We start from the raw sequence: 22,694 nt of genomic DNA on the forward strand, positions 1-22,694 counted from the left end.
TTCGTCGTTTTGTTTTTGTTTTACTTACCTTAACATGTTGGATGTGGCTCCTCCAACGGGCGATCCGGAATTGGTCCCTTTTATGATGGTATCACCTTACTGAGGTTCCTGGACTTCGCTCCTTTTTGGTTGGTTTTCCTGAGTACGGAACTTTCAGGAATTGGAGTCACCGATGGGTTTTACCGGACAATATTACGAAATATTGTGAGTCACACCGGTAATTATTATTGAGACCGACGGCTGCAAGTTTTTGCAGTTTTCGCGAACGTACTAAACTTTTTGCTGTGTTGTTCACTAGTCAGGTCCCTGCTCGGGCGCCAGTTAATTTTATCCTTATTCGAAGGACAAAATAAAAGATTATTTTGATTCTGTTCACTTTAGCGAAGTGCTTTTATTGAATATCAGAATGTGACTGCTTAAATCTAGAATTATAATTCTTAAAGAAACCTATCGATGAACGCGGCAGAGGAACTTCGGCAGAGGCCGAATTGTTGGGGTCTTCAGAATTATTGTAGGCGGCGGCGTCAGTGGTGACAGCGGAGTTGCAGTTATTGACCGGCAATAGGAAGTCAATGTTGCTGGTCGATGTTGGGGGTGAAGAACAGTGGAGTCATCAGAAATGCATTGTCGACATTATCGCAGTCGCGACGTCGAAGACGGGGTGGGGGCGATGGTTTCTCGTGAAGTGCTGACTTGAAGTGGAGCGCATAAGCACTTTCAGAAATACAATGTTTCGGTTCTTGTTTTAGGCAGGAAATGGTTTTTACTTTTTGTGTAAATTGTGACAGAATTCTTGCGCATTGTTATTACAATTGGGTAATAAACTATTGGGCAAGAATTTTTATACTTTTTTCCGTTTTAATTGGAAATAAGAGTATTGAACTGTTAGGGTGTTAACTTGTATAAATTTTCTTTCCAAAGACAATTGTCTCTTTATTGCCATTTTCTTGCTGTCAGGCAAGACGACTTCATCCACTTTCCATAGTAATCCCGTTTCAAAACGGTCACCAATACGTTTTGTCGTGGTTGATAGCAATCGGTTCGATCTCTCAGTTTCTCGGCCTTCTACGTGGTTCTTCACAATCCGTACAGCCATTTCCGAATTCGTGATGTAGTCTCGCACCAACTGTTCAATGTTCTCGTCATTGTGTTTAACCAGATGTACGGCCTTTACATTACTCATGGGTCCTGATTCTCCGCGACATTTTCCATACGGAACCCATCCCAGATTGGTTAATGCAATGGCTGTCCCAACGTATCCCATTTGCTTTGGAGCTATCAAATGTAGGTTATCTAGTCCGATTAGTATTTCAGGTCTAGCATTTCTATAGCCTTTCACAGGAATACTCTTTATGTGTGGGTATTGCGAACTTAGCTCAGACATGTTTACGGATTGCTTCGGCAGCCGTAAATCCTTAATAGTCCTTACTCCGTTTAGTGCATAGACCTTGCCTCCACGTTCATCACATATTCCAATATTAAATCGGCTGACCAATTCCGTTGATGTCTTTTCTCCAAACCATTGCAATGTCAGACTTTCTTTGGGCCCATGTAATCCTAACTCGTCTGCCAGGCTTTTATTTATAAGGGTTACTGCAGAACCTTCATCCAAAAAGGCGTGGCACCTCACTATTTTATTTTTACATGAAGATTAACAGGCAATATCTTAAACAAAATCATTGAGCTAGCCTCATGCGTTGCTGTTCCTGTGAACTTTACTTCCTCGCCTGGTTGATTAACTGATTCTGCATGGAGCAAACGGTGAATGCGTTTGGCACATCCATCAAGTCCACATTGGTGATGTCGTCTACATTTTTGACTACGATGGCCGTACTTTAGGCAATTGAAGCATAATTTTCTTTCCCTTACATGCTGCCATTTTTTTTCAAGTTCTAACTGGGAAAATGAGTTACAGTTTTCCAAGTCGTGTTTCCCATTGCAGGCGGAGCACGCCTTCATGGTTACAAGTCCGATGTCGTTTGCATGGAATAGTCTCGAGTTTTCCTTCTTTGGCTTGAACGTCGTCTGATCGTCAACCAATCCTGCGTCTTGCACTTCTTCGGCCAATCCCTGAAGCCATAGACTTAAATGACTGTTCGATTTTTCATCTCCTAGTTGCTTGGAATGTCGTGCCCACTCCAGTCTCTGTTGCACTGGCAACTTTAAGATTAACTCCTCCATTAATGTTGGGTTTTTTAACTGCTGATGTGCGTTAGCTGCTTCTAAGAATGAAGCCAAGTTTTGTACCTTAATTTTGAACTCTACTAATTGTTCCAATCTCCCTTCGCGAATTCTCGGAAATTCTCTAACGCGACTAATCTGGCTTTTTACGAGTTTCTCCGGTCTACCAAAATTTTGTTTAAGGGTCTCTAAAATATTTGAAACGTTAGAACTGTGAATAAGCAAACATTCAACGGTCTCCCTAGCCTTGCCCTTTATTGCCTTTTGGAGGCGTAACAAATTTTGACTGTCACTGTATCCGTACTCTGCAGTGGTCATAGTGAAAGCTTCGTTGAACATTGGCCACTCTTCGGGAGCACCATTAAACTCCGGTAGATCGTACAATTTTCTTTGCGTTTCCTGAGAAGGAACCGGTTGCCTTGGTGATGGGACTGCGTCTGATATCACTGAGGGCTCAGCCGTGGTTGATTGTGGTCCTGGCTCGCCAGTTGTCCTTCCACTAATACCAAGGGATCGCAGAAGGATTTTTTTTTTCTCCATTTGAATTTGATTCATCCGCAGAACTTCCATTTGGAACTGCTGCATTTGCATTGCATTGGCCCGCTGACCTTCTTGCATTTGGCGCCACATCTCCATCATAACGTTAACAACGCCATGTGATTGGGCTTCTTTTGATGTGCCGGGCCCGGCCCCCTCCATATTTGAGGCTTCACCTTGCGCGGTTTCTCTTTCCACTTTTCCCATCTCAACGTTGTCCTCGTCCATTTCATCCGTTGCCCTTAATTTGCTCATTGCTCTGGTAATCATCACCCGCAGACTAACCTCTTCCCAAATCAACAATCAAATTGGCACTTAGCAAACAAACCACAATCCAGAAATTTTCACTCGATTTCATCAGCCAACTGCGCACTCAAACCTCTAGTTGCTGGCCCGCAAGAACTTCGTTGGTTAGAGCGAGATGGCAGTATGGGCATACATACATACATATAAATGTGCGCTTTTTTCAGCTGCCTGACTTGCGCACCCACGTTGGCCTTCGTGTTCTGCAATGTTTATTATACACCCACGAGCGAGATGACCGTCTCCTTGTGGGTTCCGTCGCTTCTCCAATGTCCAGTATACTTCAGTGCTTGCACCACGAGTCTCTGCCCGTCTTCATACAAACTCCAAGAACTCTAGCGTCATTGGCTTCCAAGAAGCTAAATAAAAGATGTTGAGTCCAGGAACGTGAGAATTGCGGATAAAACACAATCGCTTATCTTATCTTAGGCGTTGGTTGCGTTTTATTTCCTATTTGCAAAAGGAGGTTAATACATTTTATTCTTATATGTAGGTAATATATCTACGCACGCTTCGTCTTTTCTCCCCGCTCTTTCTTCGACTGCCCAAACTAATGTGACCTTCTTGTCTTTTCATAGTGTGGCCATTTTTCTTCTCTCTTTTTTCTTTATGTAGGGTATCTGTGCCCTTGCTTAAAACTAAGTATATATAAGCTAATTTTTCTCGACAACATCCCCACCACCGTGAATCAAGCACGCTCGTGATTTACAATATGTCTAGCTTTGCCAGCATACAGGTTGGGCGGTGTAGAACTCCAGCCGTCGTCTTTACAGTGGCTGAGCGAACCTGTCCGTCGCGTCCAGGCGTGACTGCTAGAATAACTCCCTTTTTTCATTGAGATCGATTAAGGTTCTTATCACAGATAAGAACAATGTCCATTTCAGCGAGTGGTGGCACTGGGTGATGCCACTTTGTCCGTCTGCATAGGTCTGGTAGGTACTCATTGAGCCACTTGTTCCAAAATGAGTGTGAGATCTGCTGAGCGATGCGCCATTCCTTTCGAGTTGGCTGGTACTTCTCCTCTTGGGGATGGGGTGTCTGGCTAGAATTGGGAGAACCTAAAAGAAAGTGATTAGGGGTTATCGGATCGTCTGTGGGGTTATCCAGAGCAATGTGTGTAAGCGGTCTGGAATTTACTATGTTTTCAGCGTTACACCATTAGGCTATACAGTATGTCTTCTTTCAGGTTTTTGTCATGCAGCGCTTGTCCTATGGCCCTCTTCACACTGCGTACCAATCTTTCCCAGCACCCACCTGCATGGGGGCTTAGCGGGAAATTAAACAGCCATTCGATCTGCTTGGTTGACAACTCGTTCGCTATTCTAGTGTGATCGAGGTCCTGTAATTCTCTTTTCAATTCACGCTCAGCTCCCACCAAATTGGTACCATTGTCAGATCGGATTCTTACTGGTCTTTCGCGCCGCACCATGAAGTTATGCAATACTCGAAGACACATATCTGTTGTCAGGTCCCTGGCAATTTCCAAATGAATTGCTCTTATTGTAAGGCATGTAAATATGCATATCCAGCGTTTCTCGGTACTCCTTCCTCTTACAACCAGAAACGGTCCCATATAGTCGATTCCAACATATGAGAATGGGCGTGCGTACGGAGAGAGTCTGTCCTTAGGAAGTTGTCCCATTAATGGCATTTTTGGTGAAGCTCTCTGGATTTTAAAAGTCATACAATTTCTAGCTGCACGGCGAACCTCCTGTCGGCAGTGTGGTATGTAGTACTTTCTGCGTATTTCTGCGTATTTCATTCTGGTGTTTCCATAGCTCGTGATAATGTCGCACGATCAATTTTGTAACGTGATGCCCTTGGGGAATTAATATTGGACGCCTGGTTTCTTCTCCAACCGAACATGCGTTATTAATACGCCCATTCATTCGGATCACTCCTCTTCCGTCTATGATCGGAGACAACTTCCACAGCTTGCTGTTCTTTTCGATGCACTGTCCAGTCAATAGCGCCACCCGCTCATCATGAAATGCAACATCCTGTACATTGCGGATCACTATGAGTACAGCTTCTTCAATTTCAGCTACATCAAGGTAGACCTTTCGTTTGATCTTACGATCACACATCCTGTAGACCCAAGCGACAACTCGCATCAGCCTTGTAAATGAAGAGAACCTTTCCAGCAACTCCCTGAATACGATATTGACAGATCCATCTGAAGACATCTCATTGATTAATAACGTAAACTTGCTTCTTAGTTCCAGTTCCGTGTCACCAACGTCTGAAGTTCCTAGGTTCCATTGACTTGCGTCCTCTTGAAGGAATTGAGGGCCTCTCAACCAGGAGGTTTCTCGAGTTCCAGATCTGAGTTTGGTGCCAAAGTCTGCCGGGTTATCCTTAGTAGGCCCCCAATGCCAATCTTCCAACCTTGTGGCTTCAAGTATCTCGTCAATTCTGTGTCCTACATATGGCTTATATTTTCTGTGATCTGATTTAATCCATGCTAAGACAGTCTTGGAATCGGACCACATGTGGACACATTTGGGGTTGACGTCGTGACCCTCAAGAATACATTTCCTGAGACGAGTTCCTAGCACTGCCGCCTGTAGCTCGAGCCTGGGTATGGTCGATAGTTTCATTGGGGCACACTTGGTCTTTCCCATTATAAATGCGGACTTCCATCCAGATTTCGAACGTATGCGCCAGTATCCAACTCCTGCATAAGCTGACTCACTCGCATCGCAAAATATGTGTAGTTCAATTGGTTCCCCAAAGAACTCTTCAGCGTAACATCGGGGTATCCTTATCTTGCATGCTTGGCTTAGGCTGCGCAACCAACATTTCCATTGCTTTATATCGTCGCCCTCAATTGGCTGGTCCCACCCTGTTCGCCTTTGCCATATTGACTGCAGAAGCAGTTTAGCGATCAGGGAATATTCGGCTAGAATTCCAAATGGGTCAAACAGACATAACCACTCGCAATACTTCTCGCTTAGACGGTATTCTTGATTCTGAAAAGATTGATGCGTCAATTTTGTTAAACGAAAGTGAGAACCCAAATTCGTCGCTGCGTGTACACAAGTACATTCCCAGGACCTTTTGATAATGCGAAGATTCATCCCTATCAAGAGTTATGGGTTCAGCTACTTGTTCGTTACCAAAAACCTTGTTGAAGAATTTCGAATTGGACACAAACTTTCTCAGTTCGAATCCTCCCTTTTTGTGAATGTCAACTATCTCCTTCACGACTCTTACAGCCGATTCTTCGGATGAAAAACAATGCACCAAATCGTCCACATAATGGTTTTTAATAATGGCATTCATCGCATCTGGAAACGATTCCTTAAATTCAAGTGCGTTTCTATTTTTCACATATTGAGCAGAGGCCGGTGAACATTTGGCTCCAAAGGTGATGACCTGCATTTCATACTCCTTCATCTCGTCGCCTGGATTCATCCTCCATAGTATGCGTTGGGCACATCGATCCTCCTTTCGTATTATGACTTGGTGGAACATTTCTGCTATGTCAGCACAGACTTCAATCGGTTTCTGTCTGAACCTCATAAGAATGTCCGTTAAGGATTGATACCCGTCGGGGCCAGTCATGAGCATGGAGTTTAACGACACTCCATCGACTTCTGCAGCCGCGTCGAAAACAATTCTCAACTTGCCGGGCTTGTTAGGATTTAAGACCCCAAAATGAGGCAGGAACCATTCTTTTTTCTTGTCCGCTTCCAGTTCATTGCTTGTGATATGCCGAATGTATGACTTCCATCAGGTCGCAGTATTTTCTGTAGTACTCTGGATCATGTATAAATTTTCTTTCCAAAGACAATTGTCTCTTTATTGCCATTTTCTTGCTGTCAGGCAAGACGACGTCATCCACTTTCCATAGTAATCCCGTTTCAAAACGGTCACCAATACGTTTTGTCGTGGTTGATAGCAATCGGTTCGATCTCTCAGTTTCTCGACCTTTTACGTGGTTCTTCACAATCCGCACATCCATTTCCGAATTCGTGACGTAGTCTCGCACCAACTGTTCAATGTGCTCGTCATTGTGTTTAACCAGATGTACGGCCTTTACATTACTCATGGGTCCGGATTCTCCGCGACATTTTCCATACGCAACCCATCCCAGATTGGTTAATGCAATGGCTGGCCCAACGTATCCCATTTGCTTTGGAGCTATCAAATGTAGGTTATCTAGTCCGATTAGTATTTCAGGTCTAGCATTTCTATAGCCTTTCACAGGAATACTCTTTATGTGTGGGTATTGCGAACTTAGCTCAGACATGTTTACGGATGCTTCGGCAGCCGTAAATCCTTAATAGTCCATAAACCTTGCCTCCACGTTCATCAGATATTCCAATATTAAATCGGCTGACCAATTCCGTTGATGTCTTTTCTCCAAACCATTGCAATGTCAGACTTTATTTGGGCCCATGTAATCCTAACTCGTCTGCCAGGCTTTCATTTATAAGGGTTATTGCAGAACCTTCATCCAAAAAGGCGTGGCACCTCACTATTTTATTTTTAGCATGAAGATTAACAGGCAATACTTAAACAAAATCATTGAGCTAGCCTCATGCGTTGCTGTTCCTGTGAACTTCCTCGCCTGGTTGATTAACTGATTCTGCATGGAGCAAACGGTGAATGCGTTTGGCACATCCATCAAGTCCACATTGGTGATGTCGTCTACATTTTTGACTACGATGGCCGTACTTTAGGCAATTGAAGCATAATTTTCTTTCCCTTACATGCTGCCATTTTTTTTCAAGTTCTAACTGGGAAAATGAGTTACAGTTTTCCAATTCGTGTTTCCCATTGCAGGCGGAGCACGCCTTCATGGTTACAAGTCCGATGTCGTTTGCATGGAATAGTCTCGAGTTTTCCTTCTTTGGCTTGAACGTCGTCTGATCGTCAACCAATCCTGCGTCTTGCACTTCTTCGGCCAATCCCTGAAGCCATAGACTTAAATGACTGTTCGATTTTTCATCTCCTAGTTGCTTGGAATGTCGTGCCCACTCCATTCTCTGTTGCACTGCCAACTTTAAGATTAACTCCTCCATTAATGTTGGGTTTTTTAACTGCTGATGTGCGTTAGCTGCTTCTAAGAATGAAGCCAAGTTTTGTACCTTCATTTTGAACTCTACTAATTGTTCCAATCTCCCTTCGCGAATGCTCGGAAATTCTCTAACGCGACTAATCTGGCTTTTTACGAGTTTCTCCGGTCTACCAAAATTTTGTTTAAGGGTCTCTAAAATATTTGAAACGTTAGAACTGTGAATAAGCAAACATTCAACGGTCTCCCTAGCCTTGCCCTTTATTGCCTTTTGGAGGCGTAACAAATTTTGACTGTCACTGTATCCGTACTCTGCAGTGGTCATAGTGAAAGCTTCGTTGAACATTGGCCACTCTTCGGGAGCACCATTAAACTCCGGTAGATCGTACAATTTTCTTTGCGTTTCCTGAGAAGGAACCGGTTGCCTTGGTGATGGGACTGCGTCTGATATCACTGAGGGCTCAGCCGTGGTTGATTGTGGTCCTGGCTCGCCAGTTGTCCTTCCACTAATACCAAGGGATCGCAGAAGGATTTTTTTTTTCTCCATTTGAATTTGATTCATCCGCAGAACTTCCATTTGGAACTGCTGCATTTGCATTGCATTGGCCCGCTGACCTTCTTGCATTTGGCGCCACATCTCCATCATAACGTTAACAACGCCATGTGATTGGGCTTCTTTTGATGTGCCGGGCCCGGCCCCCTCCATATTTGAGGCTTCACCTTGCGCGGTTTCTCTTTCCACTTTTCCCATCTCAACGTTGTCCTCGTCCATTTCATCCGTTGCCCTTAATTTGCTCATTGCTCTGGTAATCATCACCCGCAGACTAACCTCTTCCCAAATCAACAATCAAATTGGCACTTAGCAAACAAACCACAATCCAGAAATTTTCACTCGATTTCATCAGCCAACTGCGCACTCAAACCTCTAGTTGCTGGCCCGCAAGAACTTCGTTGGTTAGAGCGAGATGGCAGTATGTGCATACATACATACATATAAATGTGCGCTTTTTTCAGCTGCCTGACTTGCGCACCCACGTTGGCCTTCGTGTTCTGCAATGTTTATTATCCACCCACGAGCGAGATGACCGTCTCCTTGTGGGTTCCGTCGCTTCTCCAATGTCCAGTATACTTCAGTGCTTGCACCACGAGTCTCTGCCCGTCTTCATACAAACTCCAAGAACTCTAGCGTCATTGGCTTCCAAGAAGCGAAATAAAAGATGTTGAGTCCAGGAACGTGAGAATTGCGGATAAAACACAATCGCTTATCTTATCTTAGGGGTTGGTTGCGTTTTATTTCCTATTTGCAAAAGGAGGTTAATACATTTTATTCTTATATGTAGGTAATATATCTACGCACGCTTCGTCTTTTCTCCCCGCTCTTTCCACGACTGCACAAGCTAATGTGACCTTCTTGTCTTTTCATAGTGTGGCCATTTTTCTTCTCTCTTTTTTCTTTATGTAGGGTATCTGTGCCCTTGCTTAAAACTAAGTATATATAAGCTAATTTTTCTCGACAACAACATGGTTCAGTCTGAATGCTGGCGAGCAGTCCAGGCGCTTCAGCTTCAGACACTCGAACCAGTTTAAGTCGGTTTTTAAGTGGAACTGCCTCCTTATTAACGAATTGGCATTATCATGCTCGGTTCAAAGGTACCATGAATCGGCGTGTCGTGTGTGTTTATGTCGTTTTTCTAGTCTCATGCAGAATCTGAAATCTGAATAGAAAAATGACAAAACAATAATATCTTCTATATTGTATTTGTATTCTTCTGGTAACCTCTTGTTTACCGATGGAATATTTTTCGATCCCCCTGATACTTTTCAAACAAATTCAAAAGTCCCCTAGATCTCTGGCCTCTGAGAGGGTGTTTCCCTCACAAAATGTCTTTTTATACCCGATACTCAAAATGAGTATTGGGGTATATTAGATTTGTGGTAAAAGTGGATGTGTGTAACGTCCAGAAGGAATCGTTTCCGACCCCATAAAGTATATATATTCTTGATCAGCATCAATAGCCGAGTCGATTGAGCCCTGTCTGTCTGTCCGTCTGTCCGTCCGTCCGTCTGTCCGTCCCCTTCAGCGCCTAGTGCTCAAAGACTATAAGAGCTAGAGCAACGATGTTTTGGATCCAGACTTCTGTGATATGTCACTGCTACAAAAATATTTCAAAACTTCGCCCCGCCCACTTCCGCCCCCACAAAGGACGAAAATCTGTGGCATCCACAATTTTAAAGATATGAGAAAACAAAAAACGTAGAATTGTAGAGAATGACCATATCTTTAAGACTGCGGAATCTGAATTGGATCGTATAATTATTATAGCCAGCATCAAGAAAACAATTTCATTTTTTCTCGCCCTGTCTCTCTCTAACACACACGTAGCATAGGCGGCTTTGCTTAGAGTAAAACATTAGCGCCTAGATCTCAGAGACTACAAAAGCTAGAGCAACCAAATTTGGTATCCACACTCCAAATATATCGGACCGAGACGAGTTTGTTTCAAAATTTCGCCACACCCCTTCCGCCCCCGCAAAGGACGAAAATCTGGGGATATTCAAAAATCTCAGAGACTATTAGGCTACCAAATTTGGTATCGGCACTCCTGTTAGATCTTACTATAAAACGTGTATCTAAAAGTTTCGCCCCACCCCCTTACGCCCACACAAAGGACGAAAATCTGTTGCATCCACAATATTGCACATTCGAGAAAACTAAAAACGCAGAATCATAGATAATGACCATATCTATCAGATTGCTGAATCTGGATCAGATCAGATAATTTTTATAGCCAATAGGAACAAATCAATTTGCAGTGGCTACGCAGCGCCCGACGTCACGCTCAGACTGATTTTTTGTCTCTCTCGCACGCACTCTTTGTCGTGTCGTTTAATATTAGCGGCGTCTGCCGGAGGAGAGCCATACTGACTTAGTATCGGGTATAACCGTAGAGTTGCGGTGTCCGCAGCAACTCACAACGTTCCCCCTCGTTTTGAATCCCTTTGAGCCACTCAAAATGTTTCCCAGCTATAAATCTGTGTACTAATATTACTAAGAATAATATTAATAGAAAAGGGAGGGGATCTCCACTACCAACGAAAAACTCCTTCTGTCATGTTCCGTGCTATTTTGCAATAGAACCAAACGAACAAAGAAAGGAAGGAAGAATTTTTGCAATCAGATTTGGACTTACTTGGAAATTATAGACGTATTTTCATTTGCATAAAGTAACCGAGAGCAGACACTATTTACTTTTCCAAATCTTGTTTGTTTTAATTCCACACTATCACCTCTTAGAGTTCTTTTAGCTTTGATGATGCTTATCTCACGAGCAAATATTGTTTGAGTCGAGTGCCTGTCCCATATGCCTTTTTATAATGTTGCCGAATGAGAGCCGAGTCTGAAATAGAATACGAGGTACAATAAATAGAGTCAAATTGAATTTCGCAAGACATTTTGGCGCCAAAGTACCGATTAATATCGATTGCTGTGATCACCAGGCAGCCCTGGAATCATTAATATAAATATATCCATTCAAAAACCAAATTAAAACAATTTATAAGATATTTATTATTATTTATCATTACATATAGATATTTTAAAATTACTTTTGTATTTAATTTCTTTTAAGAGGTTATGTGTGTAACTGCTGACAACTCTACACCGCACAGCTGAGTGCAGTTGTCTCTTTCGCTCCCACAAACGTGAACGTGTCAACGAAGGTGTTTTCCTTCGGATTCGCTGTTATTTCTGTGCGTCCTGAACAAACATTGGCCAGAATGGTGGATGATAGCACTAGGAAAACACTGAGTAACATTCCACTGTTACAGATAAGAGCTGGTCCACGTGAGAAGGACGTTTGGGTGCAGAGGCTGAAAGAGGAATATCAGGCGCAGATTAAGGTGAGTGGCGAAACCACACCACACCTATGCATGTACAAAAAGATTCAACTGTGGCGCCTCTTGCAGTATGTGGAGAACAATACGCAGTCAGGCAGCGACTGGTTCCGGCTGGAGTCCAACAAGGAGGGCACCAAATGGTTTGGAAAGTGCTGGTACATGCACAACCTCCTAAAGTACGAATTCGATGTGGAGTTTGATATTCCAGTGACATATCCAACGACGGCACCCGAAATCGCCCTGCCCGAGTTGGATGGCAAGACGGCAAAGATGTATCGCGGCGGCAAAATTTGTCTAACAGATCACTTCAAGCCCCTATGGGCACGCAATGTTCCCAAATTTGGAATTGCCCATGCCATGGCTTTGGGAGTGAGTTGAAGCCAATGATATATCAAGTCAAGCAAAGGTGTGGGCTCTAATCAGTAACAACTTCTTTTTTAGTTGGCTCCCTGGTTGGCTGTGGAGGTTCCAGACTTGATCGAAAAGGGCATCATCACATACAAGGAGAAATAGTTAAAGTTTTGTTTCGTTACGAGAAATGTAAGAGCAAGAAAATGAACAAATGCAATTCAATATGAAAGACATTTTATCTTTGCGTTTATTTAGTCAAAAGTCAAATTGGAAAAGATCATGCTTCGTCTTAGTCCTCGTCTCGTTCCACATCGTTCTCGTCTATTCCATCGTCTATCGCGTAGCCTAAGTGAGTGTTTATGTGGTAAGAATTTCATTTGGTTGATTTCATTTCAGTTATTTGATCTGTGAGCTTGTTCCTCGTACTCCTCCTCCCCTTTGGATATAACCCTTTAGTTCATGTGATTGTTGTTGTTGCGTTGCGAGGACTGACGCCAGGTGTCCGACCATATTGAGCTTGGCGAGGTGAATGGATCATACTGAGTAGGCAGACTCTCGCCGGGTCCGGTTACCGCAGCTGCACCTGATCCGATTCCTCCTACTCCTACTGCTGCTGCTATCCCCTGTTGTTCTTGTTCAATGTTGTGCGATGTGGCCAGCATCTGACTATTGTTGTAGCCCATTGCAGCAGCTAGACCTGGTGGCGGACGCACAACTTTCACCACACCCGTTGTCTGAACATCTGGCCAAGCACCATAGCCCAGCGGCGACCAGGGTGAGTTCCAGTTGTTGCTCTCCATGTTCGCCAGCAACAGGAGTTTCTCCTGCTGCAGCTGCTTTTGCTGCTGTTCCTGCTGTTCCTGCTGTTCCTGCTGTCGCTGCTGCATCTCCAGTTGTTGGGCCTGCTGGAGCAGCAATTGCTGCTGCATAATCAGTTCGCTGCGCTCCCACTGGGCCTGTTGCTGCTGCTGCAGCCTCTCACGCTCCCTCTGCTCATATAGATCTGCAACAAAAATAGGATTCGCTATACATTAACCAAACCTATGTTGTGTGCGTGTGTGTGCTTACCATCTACGGGAGGTAACTCAATCTCGGCATTGGCAAAGAGCGAATTGCTGGCGGTGGCCGATAAAGGCTCCCACAAAGATGTCATCGCTGGCGGCGTCGAGGTTTTTCGGCTTCCTCCAATCGGTCCGAGATCGCTAGATTGTGATGGTACTTGAGATGATGATGCAGCTACACCTACTGCTGCTGCTGCTGGTAGTGGAGCCACATGGTGTTCTATTACTGGTACTGGTAATGGCGGTGATGCCGGTGCCGGAGTCAAATTTATTCCATTGTCCACGGTCGCAGGCTGGCTACTGGCTGTTTGAAGCACATCCCTGAACGACACACTACTGGTGGTCTCCCAGGGAGAGGTGATGCACTTGATGGTATCCGGCGAGGCTGGTGGTGAGGCACTGGTAGCCGATTGGCCAAAGTTTAGCGGCTTCTGGCGCTGTTTTCGCTCAGATTTTCTCACTGCGACCACAGACGATGTTCCATTCGTTGCCTTTTGTTCCTTGCGGCGCTCCCTCTCGCGTTCTCTCTCTCGGCCTGGAGTCTTGCCCAATTTCTTGGCCGATCCATTTTGTTCCTTTAGCACTCGCTGCTCTTGGGTCTTGTTGAGGGGCTTGGGCGATATATTCTCCTGCTGAGGAGGACTCGGGGCTGAGGGCTTGGGCATCGGTTTCTCCTGGACGACTGGGGTGCATACAGGTGATGGCTCTGCTTTGGAGGATGGCTCTGCTTTGGGTAACGTATCTGCTTTGGCGGATGGCTTTGCTTTGGGTAATGCCTCTGCTTTGGGTAATAGCTCTATTTTGGGGAATGGCTCTGCTTTGGGCGATGGTTCTGTTTTCGGCGATGTCTCTGCCTTGGGCTTGGGTGCAGGAGGCACCACAACCACGGGTGTCTGTCTGAACTTCTTCTGGGGCCGCACTGGAGCTGTTGGCTGCGGCGGTGATGGCGTTGCCGATATCTTCACGGGCTTTATGGACTCCACTGGCACTGACGCGGGCTGAGGAGGATTGAGGGTGGGGGTGACTATGGCTTGTGGCTTTGGTTTGGGTTTCTGCAGATGCTTGCTGAGGGAATTCATGTCCATGCCCCAGGTTGACCAGGACGGCTTAGATTTACGCGATGTTGTCGTAGTCGTGGGCGCAATAAATGTCCGCTTGCGCACTTCCTTCACTTGGCCTCCCCCATTCCTGGCCCGTTGCTGGTGCTGGTGCTGGTTAGGGTGGTGGTGCTGATGTTGTTGCACTGCCTCCGCTTTGGCGGCCGCCTCCTCAGCCTGCATCTTAACGATATTCCGCAGATTAAAGGTAGGCTGGACGGGGCCCTTGTAGCGGGCCGCATCGAACGCACTCTGCTGGGTCATGATGGCCTTCGAATCAAATACGGCCGCAACCAAAACCAAACAGAAGCTGGCCAACAGCACCACAAGCGCAGCATTTCTCAGCGAAGTCTCCCAAGCAGGTCGCACCAGATGGGCGGCACACTGCTCCACACTCTCGGACGGCATCTGGGCCAGCATAAAGTATCCGATGTCGTAGGTCAGATTCGTGATCAGCGTCAGCGTTCGCCTCACACGCGACGTCGTCAGGTCCGAGCTGAATGCAATCTCAACCTTCCGCGTCTCGTTCTCGCCCAGATCGAAGCCGGCACAGTCCATCACCTTGAAGCCGTAGTCCTCGCAGGGCAGCGATCCGATCAGGAATCCCTCGATCCTCATGGGAATGACACCCGCATTGCGGGCCGTAAAGCTGCGGACGGTAACCACAGCCTTGTCGCCGGACTGGCAACCCTCGAACTGGTCGGGCGGCACATCAAAAAGCAGTGGTGTCAGGGAGCCTGGACGACGGTTGCCGAAGCGGAACTGAGATTGCATGGCGCGGGCCTGGAGCCAGACAGCCTCGTAGAGCGTGAGATTACTCCTCACATGAAGTAGGGTGCAGTACTTTTCCGGCTGATAGGCGCTGAAGGTGATTGGAATGGTAAGGCTCGAGCCGCCGGGCAGCAGGATGGGTCCGCCAGCCTCGGGCAGGGAGAAGACCTCGCGATCGGTGAGATAGCAGCTAGTGGAGCTGACATCGATCACCTCGTGGGGCAGAGAGAGCTGGGTGCGTCTGGCGTAGGCCGGGTCCGACAGGAAGTAGTCGAGGAGCAGCGGCTGCTGCGAGGGATTGGTCAGGGTGATCCACTGGCGCTGCACCTGACTGATCTCGATTGCCGGCGTGGGTGGTATCGGCTGGAACTGCACCAGCTTCGGCCACTCGACGGCAATCGCAAAGTCCAACTCCAACGGCGGCAGCTCGTCGCTGTGCAGCGTCAGGGTCAGAGCCTGCAGCTGTCGTTTGAATTGCCGATAGAGCTCTGTGCGTTGGCGCAGTTCGACACCGTCGTACAGGAGAATGTTGTTGATGCTGCTGGCGCCGCCCGGCTCCCCACCAAACGCTGCGCCACCGGGTATGCTGGGGAAGACGGCCTGATCGTTGGTGGAGTCCCTGATGTAGCACTGGCTCTGACACATGGCCGTCGGCTCAAAGTAGATCCGCCCCACCTTGGTCAGGGTCTGAGCAGCGATGGTGGTGCTCTTGGCATTGAAATCCTTGAACCGTAGGCCCGTCTTCGCGAAGCTGATGCTTTTGACGTGTACGGGATGTGTGAAGCTGGAGCGGATGCTCAGCACCGCAGTGCATATCTTTCCGGGGAAGCAGTTCTTGAAACTCAACTGTTCCTGATCGATGTCCAGCTGTCCCATCGAGGCCTTGAACTTCACGGGCACACGCACCACCTCGTACGGAGTCCACACCTTGAGGGTGCCCTCGGCCGGACCGTCTATGTAGGTTTTGACGGCCACCTGGAAGACGGCGCTGTCGCCCTGGCCTAAGTACCGGCAGATGTGCAATCGGGTGGCTTGGTTCAAGTCGTCCTGCGAGTTCTCGATATCCTCCGCCAACAGGCAGCCAAAGAAGGAGCTGTGCGAGTAGACAGTCTTGGGCTCCTTGAAGAACCAATTGGTGATCTTGATGGGCATGGGATTGTCGTTGCGCAGGATGACATAGCCATCCCGCGACATCTCGGCATATGGCACAGTGCCCAGATCTAGCTCCAAGCTGGGCACCTCCGGCTCCAGCTCTCGCTCGTGCCTCTTCTGTGGTATACGCAGCACAAACGGCTGGGCGGAGATGTGCAGCTGCCCACTGCAGGAGACCACTGGCATCTCGAAGGTGGTGACATTCGTATCGATCCTAAGGGAGGACTTGAACATTACCTCATCGTTGAGCAGATTGAGTTTTAGCAGCTCCACGGAGTCGCCCGGCTGCAGTAAAATCTGCAGGGGATCACCCATCATAGTCACCTCCAAAAGGGACGCGTTGATCGGCTCGCTAAGACTGACATTGTAGAGGATCAGGGGCATGGCAAAGTTGTTGCGCACCATCAGCGAACGTTTCCTCTCCAGCGGAGTGGCTCCCTCCGAACCATCGGAGTTGGAGACAGAGCTCGTTAGAAATTTGGTGACATTGCCATCGAAGGACAGGCCGCCCTTGAAGATCTCTGCCCGGACTAGAACCGTGAAAGGTTGCACTGGCTCCGGGCTGGAGCTGGAGCTCTTGCTGCTGATGACCAGCAGATCGTTTATCGTTTCGCTGCTCTCGAACAGCTTGGGGTCCAGCACAATGCTCGTGCAATTGGGATCGAAGAAGAGGCCCGGTATATTCCGCAGATGGCTGCCGAAGAGCTCGCGGCTCTGATCGTTCTGGTCGTGCATATCCAGCTTGAACTCCATGGCCTCCGCATTGTGGGTGGCCACGCGGCCAAAGTCCGCCAGGGGATTACGTGCGTAGGGTGTTTGCTTGGGCAGGATCTCGAACTCGACGGGTATGACCAGGATGCTCTCCTCGAGCTCCTCGAGTTCGGATATCTTGATGCGTATGTAGGCGCTATGGTTGCCAGCGGTGCGGCCGTGGAAAGATATCCGTATGACTGACTTCAGCGTGTGCGGCGGTATTTCCCAAAGATTCTGTGGTCCCTCGGAGCCACCGCTGGGCAGTTCCAGCTGGAACTCTCCGCCACTGCTGTAAATCTGTTTTATGGATGATGGTAGTATATCGATTTTAGAGATCAGTATTTTGGAGTATTGCACTTACCTCGAGTATCTGTAGCGGACGCTCGTGGGGATTATACATGTGAATCTCTGGGGTTAGCGTTGCGTTTATGGGCGCCTTGATGCCCACCAGCGGCTTCAAGCGATACGGACACTCGCTACCCTCGCCGCGTACCTTCATCTCCGCACGGCCGAATGATGTGTGTATTAGCAGATCCGTTGATATGGCACCAAGCTGCCTCGGCAGGAAGACCACACTGAATATGGTGTTCCCCAGCGGCGGCACCTCGCGCGTTCCAAAGAAACTGCTGTAGAAGGCCGGACTGGGCCCCACCACAGAGTTCAATTGAAGAGTGCGATTCGTGTGCTGGTTAAACAGCGTCACCTGCTTAGTACGCGCCTGCCCCATAGACCATGTTCCAAAGTCAAGGTGGGGCGGCACAATCCGCAGGTCTCCCAGCATTTCGCTATGGTCGCGCGTGTGCGGCTCCGGGAGACTGATGAAGGTCTCCTGAAGTCCCTCCAGCATTTTTTTACTGCTGGGCTCCAGCTGCATTTGCATTTGCTGGTTGTTGTTGGCACTGACTCGGGCGCCGAGCAGCACGAACAAAGCTGGTATCAGCCTCAGGACGAGCCGCAGCCGAAAATGTGTGTACATCGTGTGTGGTTTGTGTTGCAGTTGCGCTGCTCTTGCTTTTCTAGTTACTGTCCAGCTTTTTTTCGGTCGTGCTTTCCTCTGCGTTGGGCTTTATTTATATTATTCAATATCGTCGCTATTATCGCTTATTTTCTGGACTCGTATTATCAGCTGTGTCTGTGGTTAGTGATGGCAGCACCGCTTGCCGATAAGCGATATTATCGCATAGCTATACATATTTGCATACTCATGCAGATGAAAATTATTTTCTTTGCTCAATTATTTAATTTTATTATGGTAAATTGTAGGTGGAATCTGGTAAATATTCAGGTATATTTTGTTTAAGATACTAGCAATATCACGCGTGCATCTCTATAATTAAAATGATCAGCTGATCTTAATTTATTTAGTAGTATACTTTTAGGCAGTTCTCGATTATTGAATATTCGCTCGTTCATGTTATTCAGTGATAAGAAAAGTAAGGTCCGATTGTACGATATATCTACATATATATAGTATATATATCTATCTTTCTAATAGAAAGTTTCTATATTCTGTATTTTCTTGGCTAGTATAATGTGTTAAAAATTAATGTTCGTCGAAATTGAGTTGGTCTATCGGTATATAATAGTATAATTTTTGGTATAATTTAATTTTTAATAGTTAAAGAACATTGGGTATAAAAACTTCCATACCCAGGTTTTTTAAATTGTCGATCTCTCAAGTCGTACTTCCGTGCTTAACTTATTTTACTGGATTGCATTCATAAGCTTGTCTCATGTACTTTATTCGTATCACCTATTTGCTCACTCTATTCGAATCGGATATTGAATCGGTATGAATTGGTAGCAGCAATTGACTATTCCACACACTTACGTTGTATGTTGACTATTTATTATTTAAATTCGATTATTTAAACCTCAAGTTGGTATCCTGTTTAAATAAAGGGGGTTTAAGTGGGCTAAATGCGTTTCTCATATTTACGGTACACTTTGAACAGAGAAGGTATTTTCGGTCACCGAAAATAATGAAAATTGACTCATTTTAGCGCAGTTTACTTGAATGATATCGTTGTTTTTTTTCAGTTCTGAGAAAAGATGGTATTGATCCACAAGAAGAATTTACAATCAGTAATATTTTCTGCCATTTACCTCTCGTCGTTGAACAGTTTAAATAGAGGGGGCTTGAGTGGGCTAAGTTCGTTTTTTCATCGGTATAATGAGGACAGGAATAATAACAGAAAACAGAAAAAAAAATTATAGCCTGGGACGCAACGCCACCAGCGGAAGTCGACGCAGTTGGACGCCATTGACTGCTTCACCAACTATTTGGTTAGCCGTAAGACTCAGAAATGGGAGGAGCTGCGCGACAGTCTGATGAACAAGAAGCAATCGGCCGCCCTGGAGGCTGACGCCAATAGCAATGTTGCATCAGGAACTGCAACAGCAGCTGGAAAAGGAGCAGGAAGAGCTAATACCAGCTTCAGCCAGAACCTGGGCCTCATGTCCAAGGGCATGATGAGCGATCTGAAAGCCCTGCGTTCCCCGCAGCTGGGCCTAGATATTCGTTCGCTGTCGCAGCCGCAATTGGACAACCTACTCATGGCCACTCTGGAGATCAAGAACAAGCTGGACTTTCTCTATTTGATCAGGCAGTGCATTCATTGTAATCTATTGCCGTCCAACGAGGTGTTCATCTCCTGCCTTAAGTATTTGAGCACACAACGCAAGCTTCAGCAACTGGAGGCCCTGGCAGATATCTGCCGCCTGCTCAAGCATCCGTTTGCCCACACCTATGCCGACCTGGCACCCTTCAAGGCCATTGCCTTGTGGAACAATGGCAATGCGGATGTCGCTCTGATGACGCTGCATCGCGGATACGGCGTGAGCATGACCACCGAGGAAGGACGCCGTATGATTCGAACCGCCTTTCGCACAATATCCGAGGAGACGCTGGCCCAAAAGAGCGAGGCGGTGCTGGTGTCCCTCATGGACGTTGCCCGTGCCATTCATCGCGAGCACAAGGACATCTTTGTGGTGACCTGTGTGTGGAAGCAATGCTTTGTCAGCGACTGGTTCTGTGACCAGAAATCAGCGGGCGAACTCTTGGAGCATTACAAGGAGCTGCAGGAGCTAGTAAAGCGGCGGTAAGATTAAGAAAACATTCCATAAGACATCAACTAATCTTATTTTGTTCATCTACAGGGCCAGTCCCCTGTGCTCTTCATTCCTGGGTCGGAACAATATGGACGCAGTGCACCGACTGATTGAAGTCTATCTGCAGCATCAGCAGCGCTCTGCCTGCGCCAGTTGCCTGAGTTTGCTCTTCAACTACCAATGTGAGTCTGCACCACTTCCGGCCGACTATCACTAATCACTATACATTTTAGATTTGCGCAAGGATCTGCGTGCCTTTGCCGAGATAGTCAAGTCCTGCAGCGAGCTGGAGATGCCACTGAATGAGATGCAGAACAAACAGTTCATCAGTCTGTTCCTCGACCAAAGCGATCCCATTGACAAGGCCAACGGAACGACCGGAGCCGCCAAGTACAAGACACCAAAGTCCTTCCAGTACAAATTCTAGGCCGTCGTCGCACCATTGCAGTTGCACCGTTGTCATCATAGATGTAGCACAAGTTACGACCCAAAGCAATATGCACCACCCTCCTCTCCCCTAAAGCAGAATGTAAAGCAGAATGTCTCAGTGTCTCTTTAATAAATGTTATTGAATGTCAGTTTCAAATGTCGTTGGCATCGGGCAAGTTTCCCTCTGGCAGCTGCGCCGGGTGGAGACCCATGCATTCATAGCAGCGCGAAATTAAATGATTGCCACAACGATGGGCTTGGCACTGCTGGCAACGCGATCGCGCCTTTGTCTCCCTCTTGTCTTTGGAACAGGGCTTGCACCGACGATGCTTCTCGCCATACCGACTGCACAGACTCACACCCTGAGGCAAGGCGGCCTTCTCCAAACTGATTACGCCCACGTCTTGAGACCTCTTAGCCTCACCGCACACCTCGCTGATCAGTCGCTGTGTGGATTGGCCCAGGATTTCGCAGATCTCAAGTCGCATTCCCAACGTGGTCGTTGTAGAGCGTCTCTGAAGTCGCCTCTGGAGCCGCTGCTGGCTAAGAAACAGACCCAACTGCCGCTGAAAGTCACGCTGCCCCATTCTGGCATCACCTTTGAGTGATAGTCGCAGGAGTATCCATGCATTAAAAGCTGCTGTGTTGAGAACAAGATGCAAAAGATTCAGAAATGTATGGGACTCTTTCACCAGCGACGCAGGCGTTGCGAACTTGGTGCTGTATCGTTGCGAGTGCTCATAAAACTGGTGACAGGTCTGTTCGGTGTGTCGAAAAAGCTTGACGGCATCCACTTCGGAGATGAGACCACAGTACAGCAGGGCTTTTTTTTCGTGTGGAACTAGCTTGGACGATCGGTTGTAAACGGTACTCCCACAGGGCCACAATTTGGGGCAGTCTGCGGCTGTAGTCTCCATCAGTACGAGCTCACCTGAGATTCCATTAGCTCCTGGCATTGGGATAGACTCAAGTAGCGCGATCCCAGCGTAACATTTCTTCCCGTGGTCTTGTAGTCGCAGATCAGCTTTTCGACTTCTTTGTGAATGGACTGTGGCTGTGTGGTGGTCGAAGCATTGGCCATATACAAGGTCTTGGCATCGCAGCAGAGAGCCAGTGTTGCATCGGCCACAGAGCAGGGAACATCATCGACAGTTAACCAGCTGCTGCAGCCGTAATACGTTCGGGAGTTGATTATCAGCCGGTGCCAGAGCTTCTTGCCCTCCGCCCAGCTGTTGATTTCGCTAAGAGACTCCGATATGTACTCGAACCGTTGGAACGTCATGGTGGCCCGAAATATGGCATTGCCCAGTTCCACAGTCCACAGCTCATCCAGGGGCCCATTGAACTGGCCATTTCTGAACACACCACACAGGTAGGTCAGTCCGAGGAAGGAGCGCATCTCGACCACATCTATTTGACGCTGGTGGAGGGATTGGGCAGTCCGCTTCCGAAACTGTTCGTTGACATGGCGTACCAGGAAACGCATCATCATAGCAGTATCCAGGACTCGACGGCATTGGAAACGGTGACGGCGGGTCCCTTGCCACACGCCTCGCGCACCAACAAAGGGGGCTCCTCCGCAGCGGCCGTCCTATTTGCAGACCACCGCTGTCCGCTGGCTGATTTAAAGAACACTTTTGATGAGGGCCGTCCTCGTCCTCGCTTAACGACAGCTCCTCCCGATTCCGCTGGCGTCACCACCACCTAGTCCAATTCATCTTCGTTAATCAGTACATCGTTCTCCTCAAACAGCCATGGGAAAGGGTCTGCATCGGCTGTGACCTGCAGGGGATCCGAGTCCTCGGCGTTCCATGGCGGAGGTGAGTCATCCCCCTCGGGGAGATCGTCCGTCTCCTGCATGTCCTCATCATCATCCTCGTCCTCGCTGCACTTTATATCCGCCAAATACTCTTCGTCCACAGCGTATTCCATTTTGGTAATTTTGTTATATTTTGTTCTTTGATCATTTTGAATCGTCTTACAACACTAGGATTAAATAAATCGGCACTTTGTTTTATGTGATTGTGA

General features: G+C 47.2%; 4 protein-coding genes and 1 pseudogene across 5 annotated transcripts in view; 2 read left to right on the forward strand and 3 right to left on the reverse strand.

The window, feature by feature from the left end:
- LOC117194183 (monocarboxylate transporter 13-like) overlaps window positions 1–11,458 on the reverse strand; it is a 45,640-nt gene extending 34,182 nt beyond the window's left edge. The window contains exons 1-4 of one of the 2 annotated variants that reach the window (XM_033398842.1): window positions 11,236–11,458; window positions 9,402–9,759; window positions 7,598–9,341; window positions 369–1,727 (exon numbers count right to left, since the gene is read on the reverse strand). In XM_033398842.1, coding sequence (XP_033254733.1) covers window positions 1,630–1,727; window positions 7,598–8,858 — 1,359 coding nt within the window. In that variant the 5' untranslated portion in view covers window positions 8,859–9,341; window positions 9,402–9,759; window positions 11,236–11,458 and the 3' untranslated portion in view covers window positions 369–1,629. Of the gene's footprint in view, window positions 1–368; window positions 1,728–7,597; window positions 9,342–9,401; window positions 9,760–11,235 lie in introns of those variants that run through there. The other variant, XM_033398841.1, reaches the window with a different exon arrangement.
- Window positions 11,459–11,709: 251 nt separating this feature from the next.
- Window positions 11,710–12,528, forward strand: LOC108158582 (ubiquitin-fold modifier-conjugating enzyme 1). The gene is made up of 3 exons (XM_017291025.2): window positions 11,710–11,944; window positions 12,011–12,310; window positions 12,383–12,528. The coding sequence occupies exons 1-3, from the start codon at window positions 11,822–11,824 to the stop codon at window positions 12,452–12,454; spliced, it is 495 nt and encodes a 164-aa protein (XP_017146514.2). The 5' UTR covers window positions 11,710–11,821; the 3' UTR covers window positions 12,455–12,528.
- Window positions 12,510–18,282, reverse strand: LOC117192538 (transmembrane protein 131 homolog). The gene is made up of 3 exons (XM_033397235.1): window positions 17,488–18,282; window positions 13,361–17,423; window positions 12,510–13,295 (listed from the first exon to the last, which is right to left on the reverse strand). Exons 1-3 carry the CDS (start codon window positions 18,100–18,102, stop codon window positions 12,745–12,747), a joined length of 5,229 nt encoding a protein of 1,742 aa, XP_033253126.1. The 5' UTR covers window positions 18,103–18,282; the 3' UTR covers window positions 12,510–12,744.
- Window positions 18,283–18,859: 577 nt separating this feature from the next.
- On the forward strand, window positions 18,860–20,815 carry LOC117193824. Its single transcript, XM_033398534.1, has 4 exons — window positions 18,860–18,916; window positions 19,344–20,227; window positions 20,286–20,419; window positions 20,471–20,815. The coding sequence occupies exons 1-4, from the start codon at window positions 18,860–18,862 to the stop codon at window positions 20,662–20,664; spliced, it is 1,269 nt and encodes a 422-aa protein (XP_033254425.1). The 3' UTR covers window positions 20,665–20,815.
- Window positions 20,768–22,691, reverse strand: LOC117192539 (annotated as a pseudogene).
- Window positions 22,692–22,694: the final 3 nt, after the last annotated feature.

The sequence above is a fragment of the Drosophila miranda genome, assembly GCF_003369915.1.
Source record: "Drosophila miranda strain MSH22 chromosome Y unlocalized genomic scaffold, D.miranda_PacBio2.1 Contig_Y2_pilon, whole genome shotgun sequence".
In the NCBI taxonomy this organism is placed as follows: Eukaryota; Metazoa; Arthropoda; class Insecta; order Diptera; family Drosophilidae; genus Drosophila; species Drosophila miranda.